This window comes from Euleptes europaea, chromosome 12 (assembly GCF_029931775.1).
Source record: "Euleptes europaea isolate rEulEur1 chromosome 12, rEulEur1.hap1, whole genome shotgun sequence".
NCBI classification, from domain to species: Eukaryota; Metazoa; Chordata; class Lepidosauria; order Squamata; family Sphaerodactylidae; genus Euleptes; species Euleptes europaea.
The window spans coordinates 43,048,560-43,076,132 of NC_079323.1; the positions used below are offsets into that span (position 1 = coordinate 43,048,560).

Below are 27,573 nucleotides of genomic sequence, written 5' to 3' on the forward strand. Positions count from 1 at the left end.
CCTTGAAACGAAGCACACACATTTGAGGGGGCATCGTCTTCCTTAGAAGAGGTATTCCCCCTAACTCAGGGGTGTCAAACGTAAGGCCCAAGGGCTGGATCCGGCCCCTTGAGAGATCTTATCTGGCAGCCGAGGCAGCCGCTCTCCCCCCACTGTCGATCTGGGCTAGAGAGGAATTGCCCGGCCCAATCAAGTGACATTTATGTCATATCCAGCCCTCGTAACAATTGAGTTTGACACCCCTGCCCTTAACTCTTTGCCTTTGCTAACATTTGCAATTCCTCAAGCCCTTGTAGGTTAAAAAAATAACTTTAAAACATTTAAAGATCTGTTGCTTGATTAAAAGGTTTCAGTTAATCAAACTAAGTAACGGACTAGATGTTGCAACAGTATTTTGATTCAGCTGAGCTGGGGACTACAGGCAGGGGTGAGTTTAAACTTTGCCTTTTTTAAAACGCTGGGAAGCCTAACTAAACTGAGAATTTAATTGAGGTTTGCTGGGAGAGGGTTGTGATTGTTGTGTGTGTGTGTGTGTGGGGGGGGGTTGATTAAGGTTGATTGCTGCCTGAAAGCTTGATTGTTCCCTTGTTAAGTGGGGTTGTTGTGATTGGAGCTTGTGTCTGAGAGGTGGGGGCTGTGTGCATTTAAATTCCAAGGCTCCTGCTCGCCAGAGGCTCTTGCCCTGTGGCTCTTAGCCTGTGGATCGTGACTGGGGATCTGAAGGTGAGTATAAAATCTTTTTATCTTAGCAGAATAACTCTCCATCCGGTTGGAGTACCGAGCAACTTGAATATCTATGTGAATTAGCAGCAGATAGCTGCAGGGCAAGGAACTTCGGCACTCAGTTCTTATTTGGTACAGGAAGAGTGCAAGAGAGTAAAGGGCAGGGTTACAACACCAAAGAATAATATAATAATAAATTAATAAAATACCAGTTATGAAGGTAGAAAGCCAGTGGGGGTCAGGGGGCTATCCAGTGTGCTGCATGGAGTGTCACATGTATGATTATCTGCCTGCTGGACAGAAGTCGTGGGTGTGTGCTCGGTGCAGGGAGCTCCTGGCTCTCAGGAAGCGAGTTCACTTCCTCGAGGCCAAGGTAGCTCAACTGGAGGAGCTGAGGCAGGCAGAGAGAGAGGTGACTAAGGACTCCGGGGATGAAATAGTCACATCCCAGTCCCAAGGTGACGGCAACCTGCAAGTCACGGATGATGGAGCCCTTGGGGAAGGAGGCCATTTCACTGAGGTAGGGGAATGTGGTACCTTAGAAGGGACCTCTTCCTTGGTGGATGAACAGATATCCTCGTACCGAGGATATGCCTCAGAGGGGAGGGGGCTTCTTGTAGTGGGGGATTCAATCCTTAGGAATGTAGATAGCTGGGTTTCTGGTGGGTGCATGGACCGCATGGTGACTTGCCTGCCTGGTGCGAAGGTTGCGGACATTACCCGTCATATAGGTAGTCTGGTAGATAGTGCTGGGGAGGAGCCAGTGGTTGTGGTGCATGTTGGCACCAACGACGTGGGGAAATGTAGTCCAGAGGTCTTGGAATCCAAATTTAGGTTGCTAGGCAGGAGACTAAAAGCCAGGACCTCCAAGGTAGCTTTCTCAGAAATGCTACCTGTTCCACGTGCAGGACCAGCTAGGCAGGCACAGTTGGTGAGTCTCAATGCGTGGATGAGACGGTGGTGCAGAGAAGAGGGCTTTAGATTTGTAAGGAATTGGGCAACATTTTGGGACAAGCCGGGCCTATACAAAAGGGATGGGCTCCACTTGAACCAGGATGGAACCAGGCTGCTGGCGTGTAATATAAAAAAGGTGGCAGAGCAGCTTTTAAACTGAACCTGGGGGGAAAGCCGACAGGAGCTGAGAAACATCCGGTTCGGGCAAACTCAGTGCACATGGACAAAGGGAAAATTGCTTCAGATTGCCCACATGGGAATTACTTGGACATGAAAGGAAATGGGGAAAAAATGATGGATAGCCACTTAAAGATGCCCAAAGGCACAGGCCAGGCAAGTCAAAAGAGAGAAACAGTGTGGAGGTGTTTCTATGCTAATGCTAGAAGCCTCCAAGCAAAAATGGGGGAATTAGAGTGCATAGTTTTAAGGGAAAACATAGATATAGTGAGCATTACAGAAACCTGGTGGAGGGGAGAGAACCAGTGGGATACAGTCATCCCTGGTTACAAACTGTAGAGAAATGACAGGGAAGGGCGTATTGGAGAGGGTATTGCTATGTATATCAAGGAAGGCATAGTGTCTAATAAGCTAGAGACCATAAAAAGGGCAGACTTGTCCACAGAATCCTTATGGGTGACGATTCCGGGCCGCAAAGGAGATTTAGTACTGGGGACGTTCTACCGGCCCCCTGACCAAATGGCTCAGGGTGATCTTGAGATGGAGAATGAAATTAGGGAAACATGTAAAGGTAACAAAGTAGTAATAATGGGAGACTTCAACTTCCCTCATATTGATTGGATAAATGTATGCTCCAGACAAGCCAAAGAGATAAAAAATTTAGACATCCTAAATGACTGTGCCCTCGAACAGTTGGTCATAGACCCAACCAGAGGGGAAGCAATCCTGGATTTAATACTCTGTGGTGCTGCCGGTGACTTAGTGCAGGATGTGGATGTAGTTGAGCCAGTTGGCAATAGTGATCACAATGGCATCAAATTTAATTTAGATGTAAGTGGGAAAGTGACTGGGAAATCTCATACAATTACCTTTGACTTTAAAAAAGGGAACTTCTCTAAAATGAGAAAACTGGTAAAGAGGAAGTTGAAAGGAACAGTTAAGAGGGTTAAATCTCTTGAAAAGGCTTGGGGGTTACTCAAGTCCACATTACTAGAGGCTCAGCTAGCTTGTATACCGCAGGTCAGGAAAGGTAGTAATAAGTCCAAGAGGTCACTACCATGGCTAACGGGTAAGGTGAAGGAAGCAATTAGAGAAAAAAAGTCTTCCTTCAGAGACTGGAAGGTTTGCCCAAACGAGGCGAACAGAAGCAAGCACAAACTTGCACAAATGAAATGCAAGCAGATAATTAGAGATGCAAAAAAAGATTTTGAGGGGCTTACTGCTAAACACATCAGAACTAACAATAAGAAATTCTTTAAGTATATTAGGAGTAGGAAACCAGCTAGGGAAGCGGTTGGACCATTGGATGACAATGGGAGTAAAGGAACCGTAAGGGAGGATAAAGCGATTGCTGAAAAACTAAATGAATTCTTCTCATCTGTCTTCACTGTTGAAGATACAGGGCAGATTCCTTCTCCTGAACAGAGATTTTTGAGAGGGAAAATGAGGAACTGAGGCAAATAGTGGTAATAAGGCAGGAAGTCCTAGAACGTCTAGACAAACTGCAAACTAACAAGTCACAGGGACCAGATGGTATTCATCCTAGAGTTCTTCAAGAACTCAGATGGGAAATTGCTGAACTTCTAACAAAGATATGTAATATGTCCCTTCGATCAGCCTCTGTATCAGCCTCTTTATAAAAAAGGTTCCAGGGGGGACCCAGGAAATTACAGGCCAGTTAGCTTAACGTCTGTTCCGGGTAAATTAATGGAAAGCATTTTAAAGATAGAATTGTCAAGCATATAGAAGGGCAAGGTCTGCTGGGAAAAACCCAACATGTAGGTCCTGTCTCACTAACCTATTAGAGTTTTTTGAAAGTGTCAATAAGCATGTGGACAGGAATGAGCCTGTGTATATTGTGTGTTTGGATTTCCAAAAAGCTTTTGACAAAGTCCCCCACCAAAGACTGCTAAGCAAACTTCATAGTCATGGGATAAGAGGACAAGTCCTCTTATGGATTGAGAGCTGGCTGAAAAATAGGAAGCAGAGAGTAGGAATCAAGGGTCAGTTCTCACAATGGCGGGATGTGAGCAGTGGGGTGTCTCAGGGATCTGTGTTCGGACCGGTGCTTTTCAACCTGTTCATCAATGACCTGGAGTTGGGGTTAAACAGTAAAGTAGCCAAGTTTGCAGATGACACCAAATTATTTAGGGTGTTTAAAACAAAATCGGACTGTGAAGAGCTCCAAAAGGATCTTTGCATACTGGAAGAATGGGCATTAAAATGGCAAATGAGATTCAATGTAAGTGTAAAGTGATGCATATTGGGGCAAAAAATCCCAACTTCACATATATACTGATGGGATCTGTGCTGACAGCAACAGACCAAGGAAGGGATCTTGGGGTGGTAGTGGATAGCTCAATGAAGATGTCAGCACAGTGTGCGGCTGCTGTAAAAAAGGCAAATTCCATGCTGGCTATAATTAGATGAGGAATAGAGAATAAAACTGCTGATATCATACTGTCCTTGTACAAATCTATGGTGAGACCACACTTGGAATACTGTATAGTTTTGATCACCACACCAAAAAAAGGATATTACAGAGCTTGAGAAGGTGCAGAAAAGAGCAACCAAAATGATTAGGGGACTAAAGCAACTGTCCTATGGGGAGAGGTTAAGACGCTTAGGGCTGTTTAGCTTGGAAAGAAGGCGGCTGAGGGGAGACATGATAGAGGCCTATAAAATTATGCATGGTATGGAGAGAGTGGACAGGGAGAAGTTTTTCTCCCTCTCCCATAATACTAGAACACGGGGTCATCTGCTAAAGCTGGAGGGTGAGAGATTCAAAACAGATAAAAGGAAGTATTTTTTCACACAATGCATAGTTATATTGTGGAACTCCCTGCCCCAGGATGTGGTGATGGCTGCCAGCTTGGAGGGCTTTAAGAGGGGAGTGAGGGGCATTCATGGCTGTTAGTTAGAATGGATACTAGTCATGCTGCATACCTATTCTCTCTAGTATCAGAGGAGCATGCCTATTATTTTGGGTGCGGTGGAACACAGGCAGGATGGTGCTGCTGCACTCGTCTTGTTAGTGGCTTCCTAGAGGCACCTGGTTGGCCACTGTGTGAACAGACTGCTGGACTTGATGGGCCTTTCTTATGTTCTTATAAATACCTGCTGCTCCAATAAGAGATTTTCTCCCTGTTCTGTGTGTCTCATTCAGAGATCCAATTCACACCCAGATAAAACACCTCTGAGCTCCATACTCGGCACTATGTAAAAGGAGGACAGAAGAATCATACTGTTCAAATACTTTGTGTTTGTCTAATGCAATATCTACTTCCTATTTTATTGGATATTCCTTTGTTCTTTCCTTGGGGTGGTGCTTGAAGGGAGGCGCTCGGTTATTTGTGGAAAGAGCTGTTGTTCCTTGTAAGGTTAATTATTTTTCACTCTCTGCATGAATGTATAAGAACTTTTCAGACCCACAGGGATGCTCTTAATGGTTTCTCGTATTAGCTACATCCAGAAATTTTATGGAAGGTGTGTCAGGTTAGCCTTGCGGTCGGAGGTGGGTGTTGGCGGTGCTTGAGAGGAACCTGCAAAAAAGAAAAACCGAGAAATGTATTCTCTTGAAAGGAGAGGGCGTTGGAAGTGGTGTGGGTAAGCAAGAAACAGCCTCATGATTCCTTGTGAAACCTCTTGCAATGATGTTATGGCCACCACCCAGCCGATATGAGTGATTGCAGTGCTGCTGTGCAATCTGGTTGAGAGTGTGAGCTGGGAGCCTTCAGTTCTAATGTCACAGCAGCTGTACACTCACTGAGTAAAACAGTATGTATTAGCAAAACCAAAACAGAAAAACACCCCTAAACACACAAATGTTCTAAGGACTATTGAGATTATGTATGTCACAAACATTCTGAAAGCTTTGATGCTCTGCATAAATACTAAATATTATTAATACACCTAGTTGTTGCACTCATACTAGGAAACTAATCACAGTTCTCCAGGCAGTTTGGATGCTGGAAAATTGTGATTTCTTAGAAATAAGAAGTCTTGCTGAGGTGAGATCATCTGGATTGTGCACCATTCCTGGTGCAAACCAAAGTATCCGGAAAGCTTCTTGCATATTCGCTTTATAGCTGGTAGCTAAAGGTGCCAGAAATACACATTTGATTCTGCAGTGTGCTGCCCTGGCAATAGGCAGTCTTCCTGTGAATACCACCTTAATTTTGCTTGGAGGCATTGTTAAATTATGGAAGGATGTAAGCAACAAAAGACAGAAATTCTGTTCCATGGCTGTTAGGGAGAAAGCGTCAGGAAATTAGAAAAAAAAAACTATCCAGGGTAGTGTAAATGCCAAAGAGCCAGTGGAGGAATTGTTTAGGATGGCCTGAGTGGATAAGTCTAGGACTGAAATTTAAAAAGAGGAAACAAAGCAACATAATGTAAATCCTTAAGAATAAGTGGGACCTATTAAATTGTGCAGTCGTAACAATCTAAGGGAAACAATAAGAGAATAATACATATAGGCTTGAAAAATACGTCGAGCTGCAATCTAAACAGTGTGTTACCAAATGTACTATGTACTATGTGTAACACTGTGCACTGGCTAATAATTGAGAGGAACCTTATTTGAATATTTTTTTATTTTACAAAATTTATGCCCCGCCTTACTGCCCTGATAAGGACCACCAAGACAGCTAACAAATTATAAACATACATAATAAAATCACCTTTTAAAATCCATGAAAACCAACAAAAATGCATCATAAAACCCAGCTTCCTACATTACCAATGACTTAGGAAACACTGGTAAAGGCTGCCTCTGGGCATATACAAAAAGTAGAATTTCCCATTTACTTCAGCCTGTCTCCTGTGAGTGCACATGTGAGCGAGGGATCGAAGGCATGCATGAAGAGGCGTTAAATCACGGTCTACTTTCTTAACCAGGAAAAGACTTTATTGCTACAGATTAAGCTAGAGCACAGACAGGGAAAATAGCTATTGATGCCTACTGGTTACACTTCTAATGAAAAGAACAGCAACTTAACACCAAACTGAGTTTAATACAGAACAGTTACCTCCAACATTCCCACCAGGATGTCTGTGGAACAAATACACATCCAGACCCCCGCCTGCTCCCTGCAGGAGAATCCAGCCCCCTACATTTGGACCATACCAGTCCTTTTAATCTTCCCTGCCTTGGTTGGCAGGAAGCCTCTCCCAATCCAGATTTAGGGAATTTACTTCCACATGGAAAGGTGAACCCAAATCTACCAGTTCCCACTAGGGCTCACGCCGCATACATCCAAATACCAAAATCATGTTTACAACAGCTATCCATCTTGCCTTCCCTGGCAGGGTTGGCCATGGGTTAGCACTTGGATGGGATGCAACAGCAAACAGGGGCTCCCAGGAACAGCATAATGGGGAAATCAGCAGTTGGCAAAAATGCCCCCTCCCTTCCATTAGTGGCATTGATCAGGAGGATTCATCCTACTAGTCAAAGAAGCCAGGACTTCCACCTGTGACTAATGTGGGTTCTACCACTGAACTATCAGTGGTTTTTCTTTTTTATTCTAATGATCCATTATAGCTTTGCGTTTTATTTTCTCTGTTCAGAGATTTCCTTGTAATAGTATTAAGTGCTAATAGTTATCCTTCTCTATTGCAGTCATTCCTGATTCTCTGCGGGTGACCTCAGAGGCCCAGACCCTAAATAAAGTGCAGCATGATTCTCTGGAGCTGAAATGTGAGATATCCAAGGCTACTGTACAGCACAGCCACATTTCCATCGCCTGGTACCGGAAAAAAGCAGACGAGCCAGCTGTGGAGGTGATCTCCCTCAGTCGAGATTTTGTGTTGCACGCTGGAAGTGAGTACAGCCAGCGGCACGCCAGTGGAGACATCCGCCTGGATAAAATAGGCCAGACTCTGTCCAAGCTTACAGTCTACAACCTGCAGTCCTCTGATGAGGGCGAGTTTTACTGCGAGGCAGCGGAGTGGATTCAGGACCCTGACGGCACTTGGTACGCAATGACCCGCAAGCGCTCAGAGGGCACCATGGTCTATGTGGAAGGAACTGGTTAGTGTCAAGTTTTTTCCCCCCTCCTACGTAGCATTTAATACACTCTTCTCGAGGAGGAATTTTGGGGTGCAGGAATGGGAAGGAGAGGAGAAGGTGTACTGGTCAAAGGCGAGTCAGTGCGGTTATAGTGGTTTGAATGCTGGCTAGGATCTGGGAGACCCTGGTTTGAACCCCTCCTCTGCCATGGCACTGGATGACTGTGGGCTAATAACACAAACTCCACCTAACCTACCTTGCCAAGTAGCTTACGTCTGAAATGCCATTAACTGTGGGAAAGATGCATATACAAACAAACGTAGCTCTTTGGGAGCAGTCCCCTTGAAACAAGTGATTTGGCAATCTCAGAGTACGGCATCTGACTTAAATTGCAAATCTGTATTTGAGTGGGTGGAATAATTTTATGTTGAAAGGCAGAACTAAGATTTGTGACATTTTTAACTTTTTGATTTGGAATGTTAAAGAAAGCACAGCTTACGATCTTTCTGGTGACATTTTAAGGTTTTAACCCTTACATTTAGAAGGGAAGACATTGTGTAGCTTGGGAAGGGGGTTTATTTTCTGTCTCCCAATTCATACCCATGAGCGTTGAATATTTAATGTTCTGATTTTTCTTAAATATAAAACCGGGGGGCTTAAGCCTTTTTTTTAGTTATACTGAACAGTGTTTTGCTCTGTGTTGATGTTGTCCTTACGTGTCTTCTTGTATCTCTCTCTTTTTTAATGGTGGTATCCTCTTGCTTTGCCTATCAGTCAGTGCTCACATTAATTTTGGTAGGATTTGCAGTTTTGTTCAGTTTTTTTTTAATATTCCTTTGCTGTCTCTTGATGTTTTAAGTGAGTGAAAATAAAGTTGATTCTTTGCCAGAATGCCAGTCTAAGGCACCTGGATAGAGTAATTCATAAAAATTGCTAAATTGGTGTACAGTTCAAACTTTGACTCAATATATGCAGGCCAGGATGAGGTAACCTCTCAACATGGCACCATGAAACTAGAATGTAGACATGGTATCTAGCCCTGCCTCTTTCCTCTGTGACGGAAAGCTGATATCCATCTGATAAACATTTGTGCCTTAATTAGCTTGCGCCAAACACTTATTTCTGCCTGTGCATAGACTTGGGCACACAAATGGCACAGAGACATTAGCATTTGATGAAGCAGGTATAGTCACATGGGAAGGAAATTGCAAAGTGCATCTTGAAAAGGAACATAGAGATGTCTCACTGCCTGTTCAAGTGATCAAGTTAGGGTTTTCGGTGTGTTCATTGCTGTGATGCTGTTTCATTTGGGTGTGTGCATGCATGTGTGTGTGTCTTCTGTCTCTCTAGATATGGACATCAACGTCCGGCTGGAGACGGAGAAGCGGACATACACAGTAGGTGAACCAGTGGAGTTCCGGTGTATTTTGGAGGTACAGAATGTTGCCAAGAGGCACTTCTCCATCTCATGGGCCTTCAACAGCTCCCTGATTGCTAGTTTTGGGGCTAATGCTGTGCCAGTACTTAATAATGAGTTTGCCCAGCGTGAAGCTTTGGGCCAACTGAAAGTGTCCAAGGAGAGTGACAGTGTCTATATCCTGAAAATCTACCGACTCCGCCTAGAAGACAGTGGAAAGTACAACTGTCGAGTGACGGAGCGCTTGAAGACATCAACTGGCGAATTCATTGATGGAGAGAGCAAACGACCAAAGAACACACCCATCACAGTGCTTCCCCTTAGTAAGCAGAGGTCTTGGGTACTCTTCCTGAGCATGTGGGGTTGTGAGGGAAGGGGTCGGGCAGGGCAAGGATATGCAAGACGCCATCAGTTCATGGGGTTTACTTCTCCTTGGCCATTACAGAATGTAATTTTCAGAGGAAGCTGAGACACATTTAGTTGGATTTTTGTGCCACTTTTACTCAGCAGGCTCAAAGTGTCTTACACCAGATAAACTCATAAAAACTCACAATTCATACTAAATATAAAATAGGAAATGCGAATCTTTCCATGCAAAAACAGTATGAAGACTTTAAATAGTATATTTCTAACGTCATGTACATTCACTTGAAGGACATGGTACAGTGCCTCGCATTACTCGTTGAAGAATTGAAAGACTTGGACTGCAGTTGTAAGCATACTTTCTGAGTTAGGATTAGGCTGATAAGGTTTGAACAAAGCTGCACGTTCTGCTTTCACCACTTGTCTTCAAAGGCCACTTCTCCAATGGCAGGAGGGTGCAGTTTCCAGTAGAGATGGGAGGAGGGTGCGTCACCTTTCCTTCACCCATCTCTTCCCCAGCCAAGTTTCTCGAGCTGTGTTTGTGTTGACACATGATCATGGAACCCTACTGGGGGAGATTGGAGGGAGAAAGTGGTTGGAGAGAGAAAGGGATGGGTGAGAGAATGGTTAAGAATTTGTCCTCCCCTCTGATGTGTCTCTGCTAATAATTTCAGGTTCTTGACCCTTCTTTACAGTGAACAACTGTTGGCTGGGCTATAAAGACTCTTAGTAGAGGAGGAACTTGTAGTCCTACTCTTAAACAGGCCAAATAAGGAGTTCCACAGAGCACGACAAAAAGAACACATGAAACTGCCTTATGCTGAATCAGACTCTTGGCTCATCGAGGTCAGTATTGTCTACTCATACTGGCAGTGGCTCTCCAGGGTCTCAGGTGGAGGTTTTTCTCATCACCTGCTACCTGGCTTTTTAACTGGAGGTGCTGGGGATTGAACCTGGGACCTTCTGCATACCACTGAGCCACAGCCCCACCCCACCTTCTTTCTTAGAACTCAGATGGTAGGGTTGGGGTAGTTCAGCAGAGGCGGTCCTGGGCTGGTCTTAAGAGACTGGAGAGGTTATACGGGAAGAAGCAGTCCTTAAGGGATGATAAGCATAGGCCTTGAAATGGTTAAATGCGTATTTGCCTTTATGGGCTTGGAGAATGCTGTTCTGATACCGTGAGCTCTTGTTCTCCCATAGAAAAAATGAAAAGGGAAAAAAACCTCAACCTAAACTACACAAAGAATTAAAAGTTGAGCTAATATACAATTTGTTGTTATAATTTATTATAGAGTTATGCATTATAAACACTAGGCCCAAAACCTATAGGCTTCAAATTAAAATTACTAAATATTCAACAGTGTTGATGATCTGTAATAAAGGCAAATGACCAATAGAAACCAGATGCGTTTCGGCCCGTTCGGCCTTCCTCAGTGGTCATGTATACATTCATACATGTATATATTCATTCACATAGGCCAATACACATCCATGGAACATTGTAAAATTTCTATAAGAACCTTTGTGTGTGTGTGCCAATTTTCAGTGGTGAAAATAACACCATTGTCAACAGGCCACTCAACATATACAGTGGCTACTTTTCAGCATACCTTTTATGTATTTTTGGATGTGTTTGTGAAAATATGCATGAATGTATATATGACCACTGAGGAAGGCAGAACAGGCCGAAACGCGTTTATATCAGTCATTTGCATTTATTACAGTTCATCAACACGGTTGGATATTTAGTAATTTTAATTTGAAGCCTATACGTTTTGGGCCTAGTGTTTTTAATGTGTGTACACTCTATAATAAATTATAACAACAATTTGTATAACATTAGCTCAACTTTTAATTCTTTCTCTTGTTCTCCCGTGCCTTACACAGAGTTAAGGGAGGAATGTCATTTGGTGTGTCTGCTAAATTAGGGGAAATAAAGATATTTACCCAACGAACAGTGCAATCCTGTGCAGCATCACTCCAGTCTAAGCCCATATAAATGAAGTAACTGTCTTTAAGATTGAACTGAAAATGCCCCTCTTGCCATTACAGAAACAACTGTAAAATCTCGCCGAGGTCAGTTTGAGTTCATTGCCTCAAAAATCCAGCTGTCTACATGACTTCCTTAATCGCTGTGTTTTGCAGTGTAATCCTATGCAGTTACTCCAGTTGAAGGCTATTGACTTTAGGGCCATGCCCATGTCTGAGTGTCGCAATGCAGGCATGCAACAGAGGGAAGTGATTAATACAGAAATATTTGAGTAAGAGGAGTCAGGTCTCTGATTCATTCATCCTTCACCTTGTTCTGTCTTCAACTTAGGCAATTTTTCTCATAGAACAAATCATAAGTGGTGTTAAAAGAAGCATAAAATAACCTAGAACAGAAGCAGAAGATACTATGCAAATTTACCTCCAGTTTCTCAGCAGCTGAAAAGATGTAGGGAATTTCAAGAATCATAAAATAAAACCATGTTGAAGAATAAAATGAACCCGTTGTCTTTTAGCATGGGATACAACTGACCAGAAGCTAGCAGCGTAACTCGCCTGGATTCTTCTGTATTCTAGTTTTATCTCTGAAATGAAATCTGAAAGCAGTTGTTGATACTTGCTTATCCCAAACTAAATTGCTGTGCATTAACAACTGGGATAAAACTTTAATTTTGAGTTGCAGCTCTGTTAGGAATATATTTAAATTCTTCTGAAAAGTAACATGATAGATCTAATCAAGTTGATACTTAACTTTCGTAGAAATGAAAATGTCAGCCACTAAATTGGGGGAAAGATATGCTCTATGGGAGGAATAGAAGAGCTGTATGGGATAGACACATGATTGGCACAGTGGAAAAGGGTACAACCATATACGGCACAGAGGTTCCATATTCCAGGTATCAGAGACTTTGAAAACCTTGTCTGTGTCCCTTGAAGCACACATCCATAATTTCTAGAAACTCACTTGTATTGCAAGTGGAAGTGGATATTATCTAGAATCTCCAGTAGCTGCCAAAATTGCTATCAGTAACAGCAGTCCAGACACCATTGTGCAACAGTTGTACAAGGCACAAAGCTACTTCACACATTAATCTCATAGTCCATGTTTTTCCATACGATTATTCCTAAATATTCCTAGTATATGATTATGGGTGAGGGGGGACACAACATATGCAGGTATACGTACAATGCAGACTGGTGCAGAGTTACTCCAGTCTAAGCCGTTGATTTCAGGGGTCTTTGACTGGCATAACCTGCCATAGGATTGCAGTGACAGCTGCTTCTGCCACTGCAGTGGCACTTCTTGATGCTACTATAATCGCAAATTGCTTACTGAGTGTATCCATGTGCTGCCAGATCAGACGCCTTTCCTTCTCCACAGAGTCTTTAGCATGAGCAAGTTTGGGACCCATTTTGTGCGGGAAAGTGACCATTGAAGACATGTGAGAACTGCTATGCACAACTTTGACTATAACCGCACACTCTGCCTCTTTATTTCAGAGACCAATATTTCAGTGGAGGTGACCAACAACGCCCCCAGTGTTCTAGAAGGAGAGAGCCTACGTTTTGGTTGTAATGTGCGCACAGGGTTTAGACCCCAAAACCGTCTTTCTGTCACTTGGCAACTCGTGGACAAACAGAACCGTCGCAGTGACATCGTCCAGCTTGATCGGGACGGGACGCTTCATCCAGGCCTTTCTTACACTGAGCGCAGCAGCTACGGTGGGATTCAGATGGAGCAGGTACAGCCTGGATCCTTCACACTTGAAATCTTCAACAGCCTCAAAGCGGATGAGGGCCATTATGAGTGTCGCATCACAGAGTGGACGAGAAGACTGGATGGGGAGTGGCAGATGATTGGGGAGCGGCACAATGGCTCTGCAGTAACCATCAATGCACTGGGTAAGTTAAAAAGATGCTTTTAAGTATATAGAATGCTGGTACATTTTGAATATTATAGAATCATAGAGTTGGAAGGAGCCATACAGGCCTTCTAGTCTAACCCCCTGCTCCATTCAGGATCAGCCTAGAGCATCCCTGACAAGTGTTTGTCCAGCCACTGCTTGAAGACTCCCAGAGAGGGGGAGCCCACCACAGCTCCCTGCCCTCCTCTAAGAGACAGCCCTTCAAATACTTAGAGAGCAATTCTTTGGGAGTCCCCCCCCCCCGCTTCCTCTTCTCCAGACTAAATGTTCCCAAGTTCCTCAGCCTTTCCTTGGAGGACTTGGTCTTCAGGCCCCTGATCATTCTCATCCCTCTCCTCTGCATCCTCTCCATTCTGTCCACACATATTCACATACCCTATCTTCTGTGAAGGCTTTAATTCCATCAATTTAGACCTCACTATTGTCCTGGCTGGAAAAATAATTAAAACTACTTTGGTGACTGTGAAAATACAGGGAGACTGCTGCCGTTTACATATCTTGCTCATACTTCTCAGACTCTTAACTCATTGTCTTAGATACTCCGGGGCAGTACCAGACATTTCAAGAAACATAGAGCTGCTGCTTAGGGTCTTTCTGCTCTCTTTGCATGTTGGTGTATCTGGTGTTCCTTGTCTCGTGACTGTAAAAGATGTATTGTGTTGTTTTCTCGAGAGGTTAAGCACTACAATTTGCACAAGAAGCGAGTGGTTGTGTTTACCCTGGCTGTAGTTCCTGTTCAGATGCCTGCTAGAGGCACAGTCCAGAGAGTGGTCTGGGAAAGACACGTTGCACAGTAAATACTGCTTAATTTCAGCAAGTCTGGCCTTGTGAGTTGCCTTATGCTGCCTGAAAACTATTACGTAAGCCCCACTGAGCACTTTGGAGAAAGTGTGTAAGTATAATTAATAAAACAAGAATGCCAGCACCTTCTTAAATTATTCTTGCTCAGTTCTGTTAGGTATTCCCCAGGAAAAGTGTTTTTACTGTGTCAGCTGATGCAAAAAGTGTGGAATGAGATGTCACAAAGTTTCCACTTTGGGAAGCTCAAGAACTTTTACAGTATCTCAAGGGCAGAGAACGGCAGCTTCATCTCTGAGAGGGAGTTGCGCCTGTAGCCGCCATGTGCCAGCAGCCCTTCCTGCATGGAGACCTGCCAGGCAGCCGCTTGGCCCTCAATCATTTGCTGCCGCCGTACAATGTGACAGTCAATTCCTGATCTTGTGTGTGCAGGAAGTTCTTTGGAAGTTAGTTTAGGTGTGAGTTGTCCCAGCGTAGGGCTGCCTGAGAAGACACGTGTGTCTGAATTCTATAACAGGAAAAAATGAAGATCTCTTCTCAATTCTCAGCCTCCTCCTGCTGGATCTGAAATTGCCCTGGACTGTTGCCTGGTGGTCCGTTTGCTAGGTCGAGAGGGGCAGCGACCACATTGTTTTGTAGCTTCTACTCACAGTGTAGTGAAAGGGGGGGGGACGTTCTCTCTTCTCCCTCCACTGGCTTCCTCCCCTTCTCCTGTATAATCATTAAACACATTTCCAAAATGCTTTAATCCCAAAGATTGACCTGTTTTTTGCTGTAATTACACGGGCCAGAGCTCTGCCCTGGTGACGTCCTTTGATGATTAGAAGCCCTGAGTCCCCTTGCTTGAAATGTGCAGAGATCTCCGTTTCAGCTCTGAGGCAAGGCTGGCAGGCAAAAATTAATCTGCTCGCTACAATTAATGTCCCAGTTGCCTGGCATTGTTAATTAATACCTTCTAGCCTCTCGGGTCAGGAGGTGCTGTCTTCCTGAGCCACACAGTTCCCGGGGGCTATCCCACCTTAGCGCTGTCTCGTATGGTCAAACAAACGGAATTGTCCCCTGGCTTGCTACTGTGTGGAAGGTTGCCGCAGGAAATTATTCTGAGCCACTTGATGGTTTTTATACTAGGAGATCATATTAATGGGTTTTTTTTAATGATACGTGCAAGCTTATCACACAGTCCCGAAAGCCTCATTAATGGTTTCGCAGAATCTGCATGTGTTGCATGTCAGGCAGTATTGTTGATGAATCTAACAAGCAGTATCATTTGGTGCTTGTTTATGCTTCAAGTATTTTCGGTGTTACATGGCATTTAAATACATTCATTTTTCGTTTTTCTTCCCCCCCCCCCACAAAGCAAAAGCTCTCTGGGGCAAAATATGCCATATTCCATAGTTTTGTTTATATAAAAGAAGTGGGATAAATGGTTTATCTTATTTCATCTGCCAATGAGTTCTGCAGTCTTGGTCTGATTCCTGAGAAGGTTTTTGCCTCTTAAGTCCCTTACCTTCTCCATCAAACCAATGTGTCCCATCTCCTTTCCTGAAACTGTTCCTGTAATGTGAAGGATAATGACTGTGGAGAATCATATACTTCATGGCAGATTGAAGCATTGCCCCCCCACCCCCGGGCTGTAGAAACGATTCCTGTTTCTAAGTTGGGTTGCCTGTAATCTGTTCAAAGCTTAAATTCAGCTGAGGACCTCAGAGTTGGTTGGAAGCATTTTGATGGGCCCCTACTATTCCCCCAAAGTGCATGTACCCCAAAATAAGATGTGGACCAAGGCATTTTACAGGGAGTTTTTTTTTTTTTTTTTTGCATATCCCTATTTTAAAATTTTTTACAGTGCAATTCTAAACATAGTTATACCCTTCCTAAGTCAACTGAAATCAGTGGGTTTAGAAGAATATAACACTACTCAGGATTGCACTGTAAATGCATGTGTTCCGTTACCAAGGCCAAGAGTTGACTAACCAGTTTTCTGTGTGCTTGGATCAATGTGTCGTGGTTATGAACATCTTCACTTTTTCCCCTCTCTGTCCATTTGCTTTTTGGTAGATGCCGGTTTTGCAGTTACAGCCATCTCCCGCACCCCTGGAGTGACCTATAATGAGTCGTTTGATTTACAATGCATCATCAAACCACATTACCCATCGTGGGTCCCGGTGTCTGTGACATGGCGTTTTCAACCAGCAGGCAGCACAGAATTTCATGATCTGGTCACCTTTACTCGAGATGGAGGTGTTCAGTGGGGAGATAAGTATATCGGGTTCCGAACTCGAACAGCCATTGAGAAAGCAGAGTCCAGTAACAACGTGCGCCTCAGCATCAGCAGGGCCAGTGACACAGAGGCAGGCAAGTACCAATGTGTGGCGGAGCTCTGGCGGAAGAACTATAACAGCAGCTGGACACGACTGGCAGACAGGACCTCAAACCTCCTGGAAATCAGGGTTTTGCGGCCTGGTAAGTATCCTGTTGGCATGCTCCCAAAAAAATTGCCTTGTGCAGGGTCTTTTCAGTATGGGATACCTGCCACTTGTAGAGACTGAAATTATTCGTGTCTTTACAGTGTTTGCATGTTAGAGGTTTTTTTTTAAAGTATAAAGAAGAACAGGAATTTGGTTTATGCGGTTCCACTGCCCCAAAGTAATGAGAAAGATCTATCTATTGGAGCTACCTTGAGAATATCAATATACAAAGGTAGTGCTGTCAGCAGTGATCATTCCTTCTGCATCATGCATCAATGTGTGCATAAGTGTGTGTGTGTGTGTGTGTGAGAGAGAGAGAGAGAGAGAGAGCATACACTCTCAGAATTATTAGTAGAAAATTATGCCTGTTGTGGGGGTGGTGCATTAAACTGTTGAAGTAGTGCTTTCAGATCCATATACTAGATCCTATCTTATAAGTAGCTTCATAATGCATGTGATACTGGTATCTTGAACCTATCTTGTTCCTGATTTCTTGATAGTGGCTCAACATTATGCTTCCTGCTATCTGCAGGCCTTACAGATAAGCTGAAAAGCTTATCTATTTATTATTGTGGAAAGCTTCCAAAACGCAATCCATAATCATTATAAAGTAGACTTTGCTGTGAGCCCAATTTATACCATGACTTAACTGGCAAAGCTCAAGAAGATTAGTATCTCCATGTCTGGAAAAAGCACGTAGTATACTCGTCTTCAGAATGTAGCAATTTAACATGTATTAGGGATGTGGATGGGGAATCACATGTTTAAATCCTCGCCTCCTAAACCAGATGCTCCCTACTGATAGAAAACTACCAGTTTGGACAGAGGGAAAGGCTCAAAATGAACTCTTCGTGGGCACCTACTTTTTGGTTTCTTCATTCAAGTGATCTCACATTTACATTCTCAATAAGTGAGAATCCCATGCTTTCTCTGAATGCGTCGGGAGGCCCTTAAATCCAAACTTCATGCTCTGTTGAGAATCTGTGGTTGGATCTCCTGACATGTAATTGTAAAGCAGGAGCCCTCAAACTTTCTTTCTTTCTTTTTTTAATAATTTTTTTTATTTTTATAACATAAAATAAAAATAAACAAAACAAACACAATAATAATAATACAAAACATTAAAAAAAGAAAATACAAAAGGGTATCTATATAAACTTATCAATACATTTACAATTACAGAGTATATAAAATTGGAAAAACTAAGACACCCCTTTGACCCTCTACCCACCTTAAAAAAGTGACCCATCACTCGACTTCCATAGAAGTGTCTTAACAGTATTGAAGATATTATTAACTATAAAATATAAATTTATTAAATCTAATTTCTATAACTTTCTGAGCCTGTGGGCGCATTTGGAATTCTGACCCCCGGGGGGAGGCCACACCAACAAAATGGCTGCTACAGGAGGCAGAGTCACAAACACAAGAAGAGGAAGAAGAGTTGGTTTTTATCTGCCGACTTTCTCTACCACTTAAGGGAGACTCAAACCAGCTTACAATCACCTTCCCTTCCCCTCCCCACAGCAGACACCGTGTGAAGTAGATGGGGCTGAGAGAGCTCTAAGAGAACTGCGACTAGCCCAAGGTCACCCAGCCGGCTTCGTGCGTAGGAGTGGGGAAACCAATCCCGTTCACCTGATTAGCCTCTGCCGCTCATATGGAGGACTGGGGAATCCAACCCGGTTCTCCAGATCAGAAGCCCAAGTGAATGGGAGCAGGGTAATTTAAATGCAACGCGAAAGAGGAGTGAGAGAATAAAACCAACACTATGGGTGGCTGCTGCCACTGAAAGAACATTATTTTAATCTGCATAGCAAATCAGATCTCCAGTGGCCAATCAGAAGCCCTGCTATGCAGGAGGCCCATGTGACCCCACCCACTTGCACCAAGAAAGGGTTGGCAGGTGCCATGGCAGCCACGAGCAACACGTTGGGGACCCCTCCTGTAAAGAGTAACCATGGTGGAGGGGGTGTACCTGATTTCTCTTAGGGCCTTGGTGCTGAGGGCCTTGGTTTCCTCCCATGCCATTCTCAGACAGGAACCCCTCTCCAATCCCTTGAGCTACAGTAAGGAAAAAAGACAGGCACATCTTATACTTGCCAACTTTCCTTAGCTGGGCTAATAGCTGCTCAGTGGAGGGGATTATTTTGCTTAGATAAAGGTATGGGGGTGAAGATCCTTCCACCGCCATTGACGCCCCAGCCCGAATCACTCAAACTGCTTTCTGAGGTTCAAAAAAATGACAAAATCTTATCCTGTCCCCCCAGTTTATTCTGTTGTGTGGCCCTTGGGGGTGTGAGTGTGTGTGTGCGTGTGTGTGTGTGCTAGAGAGAGTTAATTGCAGGGCAGAGCCCAGCTGAACAAGAAGAGTATGCGTTAAGGAGAGTTTCCTGCTCTAACCTGATGCCTGTGTTCCTGTCAAGGTTTAGGAGGGGTCTGTACTTTAGTGATCAGATAGGATCATAGGGCAGAATTCTAATTGATTTTGTTCATTAAACATTCAAGGAACGATGCTGAGAGGAAAGAGGACATCAGACGCAATACGATGGCTAAGTTCCAACATCAATCAGTAATTCTGTTTATCTAAATCATTCCCTCTAATTTCAGAGAGATACTATTTTTGTACTCTGTAGCTTTTATACCAATCAGACTAGTACGTGTGTCTGGGACGTGTTTGCTTTGCCCTTGAATTGCACTCCTGGAGTTTTCCTTTATCAGAATGCTTTTCTTTTGCGCCTCTTAAAAGTATATTTGCTGTTGATGCCCTCCATTAGGCATCACTTCCTGTTTGCTTCAAGGATGTCCACATAATGTTGAATGAAAAAAATTCTAGACAAGCAATTGCAAAAACATTTTGAGGTTAGAGTTACTACACTGACATAGCGTGGTCTAGTGGTTAAGAGCAGCAGACTCTAATCTGGAGCACTGGGTTTTATTCCCCACTCTTCCACATAAGTGGTGAACTCTAATCTGGTGAACCGGGTTGGTTTCCCCACTCCTCCACAAGAAGCCTGAGAGGTGACCTTGGGCCAGTCACAGTTCTCTCCGAATTTTCTCAACCCCACCTACCTCACAAGGTGTCTGTTGTGGGAAGGGGAAGGGAATGTGACTGTAAGCTACTTTGAGACTCCCTAAAGGGAGAGAAAAGCGGGGTATAAAAACCAACTCTTCGTCTTCTTCGGAAAAAAGTAGGTAGCAATTCTCAGACTTCAATTTTGCTAATAGTGAGTACAAAAGATTCATCGGTGCTAGTATGAAATTTAGTGTGAGCCCCACAATCAGATTGTATCGGTAATGAGTCTTCTGGAATTCTTTTTTCTAATCAAGTATTGAACTTTGTAAGTTGGTAGTGGCAACCACAGTGGTGATACCACGCGTCCTACTATATTGAAGACTCTTGCTTCTACAGGAATTTCTCTTATCTATACCCAAGGAATCCATTGGTACAATCTGGCTCCTTTCCTTTTATTTGCCCATAGTGTTGGATGAAACTCTGTTTATTTGAAGTGATGGGTATGAAGTAGGCAGAGGGCTGAAAACCACAGTTGGCCTCTCCTTTGACCGTGGTGTCTCCTCAGACATGTCTTTCCACTGTTTTGTGCTTTCTCGGGAGGATAACAGTACAGGTTTGAAATGTCAAAATATCAGGAAGATATCAGCCTTTCATACATATTATATGATCATCAAAATATTTAGAGATATTTTTTTATCCTACCTTTCGTTCAAGAAGCTCAAGGGAACACCCCATGGCTCTGCCCGTCTTCATTTTATCCTGTGAGGTAGCTAGGAATAGGATTGTGAAAGGTCCAGTGAGCATCATGGCTGAATGGAGATTTAAATAAAGGTCTTCCCAACTCTGCATTTTACTCCTACTGTGCCTGACAGGGAGAGAAGGCACAAGGAAAATGAATATTAATTGCTTGGCCATAGGTCATAATGAAATTCATAAATATATACCGATCCCTGAGCAAAATCATGTAATTTAATTCAGCAATCAAAACTTTTTAGAGAAAGTAACATATCTAAGAATAATTAAAACAGTTTACAAAAATTTGCCTGCATCTGTCAAGTCAAGTAATTCTGTTTCTAATGGACCTTTCATTGTTTGCAGAAAAAATCTTTTTTTTGCTGTTGATACCATAAGCCAAAATATTCATGCAGTAGAGAGAAAACTATGACTTGTATATGAACGGATGGCTAAGGACTTTATTGAAAGCAAAGAAAATTAAACTTTTCCGTATTCCAGTTAGGACTGGATGGCTTGCATACTTCATTCATTCCTTCTAATGGATTTTTTTCAAAATGGAAACTTGTCGTGTCAAACTGGCCAATGTAATCCTGATTCATTACCAAAGCGTTCTATCATCGTCTGGCCATGATAGCTAAATATGGCTCCTGTATCCAAACATAAGAATAGATAGTTTAGAGGTGGGAGGTTAGCTGTGTAGATTGGTTGTTTTTTTTTTAAAGCACTTCTATCGATTCAAGGGAAGGCTTAAAACTCAGAGGTTCAGGTAGAAGTCATGGGCGGTTCTCTTCCATTCTTTTTAGTCTCTGTTGATGATCTCACCCTTCTGCAAGACATTTGCAGACATGATTAGTTCAGCATACTAAAGGAAAGTCTGAGTAGCTCAGACAAGGACAGCAACCAGATTTCAGGAAATGAGCACATGGCAGATGGCCAAGCTGCAGAATACTAGACAGAGGCACTTATATATGACCTCTGCCAATGAACTGAGTCAGATGATTTGTGCCCGTATCACATTTCTGCATAAGCATCTTCACTGGTCCACGTAGGTTTGCAAACATGAAATGTACTAGTACAAGGAAAGTACCAAGGATGGAAGTATGCTATCATGCATGCAAGCCAGGAAATTCCCTGCTTAGGATGAGCAGTAACTTTTGCTGGCCTTGTTTTGTACCTGGGAGGTTAAGAAAAACACATGGGGAAGCATAACTGGCTGTCATCTGGTCTCAGGTGAAAAGGGGTGAATCCATCCTGGGGTGAGTGTTCCACTGCTTCAGACTCAGGAATGTCTTGTAAATATTCTGTTGGACAAAGAATGAAATCTGTGTCGTTCGTCCCATGGAATGATTTCACATGTTTCCTGAATGCGAGATAAGTAATGTTTGATGTTGGCTTCTCTGTGCCCAGTTATGGCTTGATTGGCTTCAGCCCTCCTGCGCATATACTTCAAGTTAGCCACATTAAATATTTTAAAGGATAGTAGACACAGCTAATTGGATTCCCAGGAAGAGATCACGATGGGTAGCCCTGTTAGTCTGTCTGTAGCAGTAGAAAAGAACAAGAAAGACTGACACAATTTCTGGCAGGGTATGAGCTTCCATGAGCCACAGCCCACTTCTTCAGAGACCAGGAGGAGTTTGTGAAACAGCAGCAACCAGATGTCAGTAGATTTTTCCCTGCCTTCTAATGTCATGAATAATATGAATCATTATTTGAATCACTCTCCTGCTCCCGGATGGGATTTATCAGTGTGGTCACTCCTCATGTATTGAAACATGGACTTGGAATGTCACTGTTGGCTGGCACCTGTCCAAGGCTGCACAGAGTGGGTGGTTTCTGTGGCATGTTTTCTATGTCAGTAAAATCTTTTGTGTATTAGAAATGGAAACTAGGGGAGGGGGAGGGGTGCATTTGCCTTTTCATTATACAGAGCTTCAGATTCCACTGATCTCTTCTCTCCTTGAGTCTTGGTGTCTTCTCCATACCTTATATTTAAGTACAGATAGGGTTGCCTACCTCCAGGTACTATCTGGAGATCCTCTGCTATTACAACTGATCTCCAGCCGATAGACATCAGTTCACCTGGAGAAAATTGGACTCTTTGGGAACTGGACTCTGTGGCATTGAAATCCCTCCCCAAGCCCCGCCCTTCTCAGGCTCCAGCCCAAAAACCTCCCGCTGGTGGTGAAGAGGGACCTGGCAACCCTAAGTACAGAGCTGATATCAACTAACCTGGAAGCAGGCCTGCCAGGGTTTCTTTTATACATTTTTGCTCATGCTTATCATGCGTACATGTTAACATGAATTAATAAAAGAGAGAAGGAAGCAGGGGAAAGAAAACTGCCTCCATGAATCCCTGACTCAAGTACTTTGCTTCTTGAAAGTTTGGCCCGGATGGCTAAGTTGACCTGAGCGCTGTCAAGCAACACAAGATGGAGATTTCATTAAAACATTAATTAGCAGAGATCGGCTGATCTTCCGTGTCCAATTTTGCGAAGTTACTCAAGTTAAACCATCCTTTGTAGAGGAAACATTTTCAGCTGACCTCTAGGTTGCCTCCTTGTGGTAAACAAGAGGGTGTAGAATAGGCATTACTGCCATTTTACAACTACTTCCCAAAGCACCTTTCTTTCAGAATGTCACAAGCCTTTTTACTGCGATGGTGAAACATTAATCTTATCCTTAGAGGCAGCTAGATTTTTATTCTAATTTTGTACATTAGAAAACTGACTCAGGAATACCCAACATTAGATGTTTTTTAAGTACAGAACTAGACCACGGGATTTGTCATCGTTTCACTTCAGCAGTGTTTGCTCCCTCCCATTGCTGCCAATCATAAAGCTTAAGTTCTTCTGGTATTATTTTATCAAAAATGCCATGAAGCCCTGTTGGTATTTGGGCAGACACAGCACCTCTGATTAGACTGAAGCATGCTAGCATACATGTAAAAGCTTTTCAGGTTTAGAAATGAAGACAAATGGGCGATCAGTGAAGAAAACCAAATATAATTGAAGAACAGTTAATGGGGGTACTTAACTTATCACTAAAATTAGCCTCTGTGTCATGCTTATGGATTGTAGGTAATGTAAAGGCTGTTCAGTCTATAAAGGTGACTCTGCAAACTATGGGTCAGTGAACAGGCAAATTGATTGGAAGTGCAGTAAAGCGCAGAACTGCTAGGGAGATCAGCAGCTCCATCGTGGTCTTACTATAGAACTTGTGGTCCGGAGAGCAGTTTTATTTTCCCAGCAATCTCTACACTTGCGCCTGTTAACTCGGAAGCCTTCGTGGGCTGCATCCTTGCCTGCCCTAGGGGACGTTACTTGCAGGCACATACATCAGCATCCTGCAACAATCATTCTATGGGATGTCAAATCAGTTAGTATAACTGACTTATATAACTTAATATAACTTGGTATAAAGTTAAAAATAACTTTAAAAAAATCATTTTCCTGATCTCTGTGGGTCTAGGAAGGATTTTTTAAAAAGTTAAAGGTCCCCTGTGCAAGCACCGGGTCATTACTGACCCATGGGGGGACGTCACATCCCGACGTTTACTAGGCAGACTTTGTTAGCGGGGTGGTTTGCCAGTGCCTTCCCCAGTCGTCTTCCCTTTACCCCCAGCAAGCTGGGTACTCATTTTAGCAACTTCAGAAGGATGGAAGGCTGAGTCAACCTTGAGCCGGCTACCTGAAACCAACTTCCGTTGGGATCAAACTCAGATTGTGAGCAGAGCTTGGACTGCAGTACTGCAGCTTACCACTCTGTGCCACGGGGCTCTTGAAGGATTGTTTAGGGGGAATTAATTTCTAAGACCCGATTCCAAAAAAAGAAAAACAAATTAATTCATCTCCCTGAGATCAACTGTGAGCATAGTGTTGTTCCTTCCCTTAGCAAATTTGGTTATCTTTATGCAAGTTGTCAACAAGACAAGATTTTGTCTTGAAGGTGTCTTATCGCCTGCCACAAATGCCGCTTGCAAATTCACTAAAGGAGGCTATAGTCTACTTTTGTTTTGCTGACTAATCTCAACCACTATTTCTCCTACCCTCCTGTACCTTTTCCATGTCTGACTTTCATTATACTTTTGCAGTATTTATCCTAGTTTAGTTGTCCTGTCTATTAAAGATCGTTATAGCCTGCCTTTCCAGGATGCTCAGGGCAGCTCATGCTAAGAAGTTACCTTCCTCCGCATGAAGGCTGTTTTTCTCCTGGGAGTTCCTTGCTTATTTCTGCCTAATTCAAAGGAGGCCACATGTGGCTAGTAGTAAACACAGGTGTCAAAAGGGTAAAATGTACAGAAGCTCAGTCATTTCCAGCCATCCTGTAGTTTTACCCCAGTTTGATTTCGTTCTGTTAATTCATTTTCCTTACCTGGTCTGGCCAAGTCTGCTTGTGTTTGTGTTTGTATAATATGCTGTTTCTCTTCATATTTGCAAGTCCAGCATCAGAGGCTGCCCATAATGCTGTGAGTATCATTACAGGCAAAATTTGTACTTGCAAACATGAAGAAATAAAAGATGTTCTCTCTTCTTTACTCATTAAGGAACTTGCATGTTAAAAGAAAATGCATTAAATGAGGAATGTTTACTGCCTGAGAATTGCTTTGCTTAGGAGATCTGTGTGGAATAGAACTGTTGTGGCTAAAGGGACTCTTGGCAGGGCCGTATTAGTTCATGCTCTGGCTTTTGCTTACCCCAAGAATTGCAAGTCACCTCGGAATGAGGACTTCTAATGGTTTGAACTGCAGCAGAATACCACCAGGCTTCACTTTCAACTCTGCGTGGGTGGGTGGCTTTTGGCAATGAATCCTGATTTCACTAGCATCAATGAAAAGAATCACACAGTTACAAGAGGACAAACGGCTCTCTAGTCTGTGACATTCAGATAATCACAAACCAAGAACTCAGTAACGTGGCTGAAGACCAGAAGTTCCATAGTCTTCAAAACTGGCTTCTTGACAATACCAGCACATTTCATAATGGGCTTGTTAGAATGAGACATGCCAGATGATTGTGGGGATGGGCCTGCCACAGGAGAGGAGGAGCTTGATTCTCACTTTCTGTTTTTTTTGGGAGGGGCCGTGGCTCAGTGGTAGAGCAACTGCTTGGCATGCAGAAGGTCCCAGGTTCAATACCTGGCATCTCCAGTTAAAGGGACTAGGCATGAAGGTGATGTGTAAGACCTCTGCCCAAGACCCTGGAGAGCCACTGCCAGCCTGAGTAGACAATACTTACTTTGATGGACCAAGGGTCTGATTCAGTATAAGGCAGCTTCATGTGCTCATGTGGGTCACCTTACCAGAGCCTTTGAAAAGGAAGACTTAGCCACAGCAGTCATTGCCACTCAGTTCTGTACCAAATGAAGCAATTAAACATAAATACCTATTTAATTTTCTGGAGAAAATGTTTTACAGTCTCTCTGTAGTATACTAGATAAGGGAATTATGGAACAACCGCCCCAGGGAGGTGTGCCTGGCCCCCTCACTGTCGATCTTCAGGAGGCAATTGAAGATAGTTTTATTTAGGACTGCATTAGACTGATTTAATTTTTATTTACTGGTAGTCCATTGTGACTGTGGGTGGGTTTTATCACTGTAGTTCTAATTTATATTGTGTTTTTATAATTGTTTTATGTATGTTGTGAGCCGCTTTGCGTTCTGCTAGGAAAGCAGCTAATAAATGTTTTAAATAAAATGAAATAAGAAGAGTTGGTTTTTATATGCCGACTTTCTCTACCACTTAAGGCAGAATCAAACTGGCTTACAATCACCTTCTCTTTCCCTTCCCACAACAGACACCCTGTGAGGTAGGTGAGGCTGAGAGAGCTCTAAGAGAGCTGTGACTGGCTCGAGGTCACCCAGCTGGCTTCATGTGTAGGAGTGGGGAAACCAACCTGGTTCATCAGATTAGCATCCGCCACTCATGTGGAGGAGTAGGGAATCAAACCTGGTTCTCCAGATTGGAGTCCACCACTCCAAATCACCGCTCTTAACAACTGTAGGCAGGGACAGTGTCAGGGGTTGTCATGGCTGGGTAGATGCTGGGGTTCCAGAAGGGCCCACTGCCAACCCTTGACTAATGCAGGGAAGGAGGTTTGCAAGAGACAATGGTGATGTCGCAGGGGCTTCTGGGGCAGCCTTCCATTCAAGCTGGGAGGGGCATCCAGGGAGAAGGACCCCAGCATATCTTCAGGCCCTGGCAGTGCATGACTGGGAAAGGCACCCAAGGAAGGAGACAGAGAAGGCAGTCAGTGCCACCCCCTGCGCATACTTCGTTTTCTTGCCCTTTTTTTATGCCCACTAGTGTAGTCACAGATGACCCTGGGGCAGTCTCCACTTCCAGAAGGGTGGAGCACATAGAGAAGAAAGGGAACACACTTCTGTGCATACAGTTTGCAGCCTTGTCTGTGCTAATGGGGCATAAATTGGTGCAAAAGAGTGTCTCGGTGTGCTCTGCTCTCTCTTCCAGGAAGGGAGTATGTGCAGGGGGAGAGCTTATTGCCCAGACTCCTCTCAAACTAGTGTGGTGTAGTGGTTAAGACTGTTGAGCTAGTATCTGGGAGTCCTAGGTTCGAATCCCCACTCATGCCATGGAAGGTCACTGAGTGACATTGGGGCCAGTCATGCACTCTCACCCTAACCTACCTCACAGGGTTGTTGTGAAGATAAAACGGAGGAGAGGAGAACGATGTAAGTCTCTTTGGGTCCCCACTGGGGAGAAAGGCGGGATACAAATGAATTAAATGAATAAATAAACAAATATCTGGCTCTGCATGTGATTCATATTATTTAATATTTTAGTCCACTTTTCCTTCTCACTTTGTTGCTTCCCTTTTCCAAAATTTTGTTGGCATGTACAGAGGCTGCAGTTGTCATCCAGTAGCAAGTGGCTGGCAGCTGAGAGCTAAGTCTGTAAAGGTAACGTGGGAAGAAACCATGCTGGCTTAGGCCAAGAGTCTCCTGTGCTTCCCACAGTAACAAGAAGTAGAGTTCT

The 27,573-nt window shown here is 43.5% G+C and overlaps 1 protein-coding gene across 2 annotated transcripts in view; it reads left to right on the top strand.

Annotated features, from left to right (window-relative positions):
- The window catches only part of IGSF3 (immunoglobulin superfamily member 3), a 145,643-nt gene that overhangs the window by 84,728 nt on the left and 33,342 nt on the right, over positions 1 to 27,573 (top strand). The window contains exons 3-7 of one of the 2 annotated variants that reach the window (XM_056858501.1): positions 7,478 to 7,888; positions 8,642 to 8,662; positions 9,218 to 9,607; positions 13,137 to 13,538; positions 16,418 to 16,822. In XM_056858501.1, coding sequence (XP_056714479.1) covers positions 7,478 to 7,888; positions 8,642 to 8,662; positions 9,218 to 9,607; positions 13,137 to 13,538; positions 16,418 to 16,822 — 1,629 coding nt within the window. The remainder of the gene's footprint in view (positions 1 to 7,477; positions 7,889 to 8,641; positions 8,663 to 9,217; positions 9,608 to 13,136; positions 13,539 to 16,417; positions 16,823 to 27,573) is intronic. The other variant, XM_056858502.1, reaches the window with a different exon arrangement.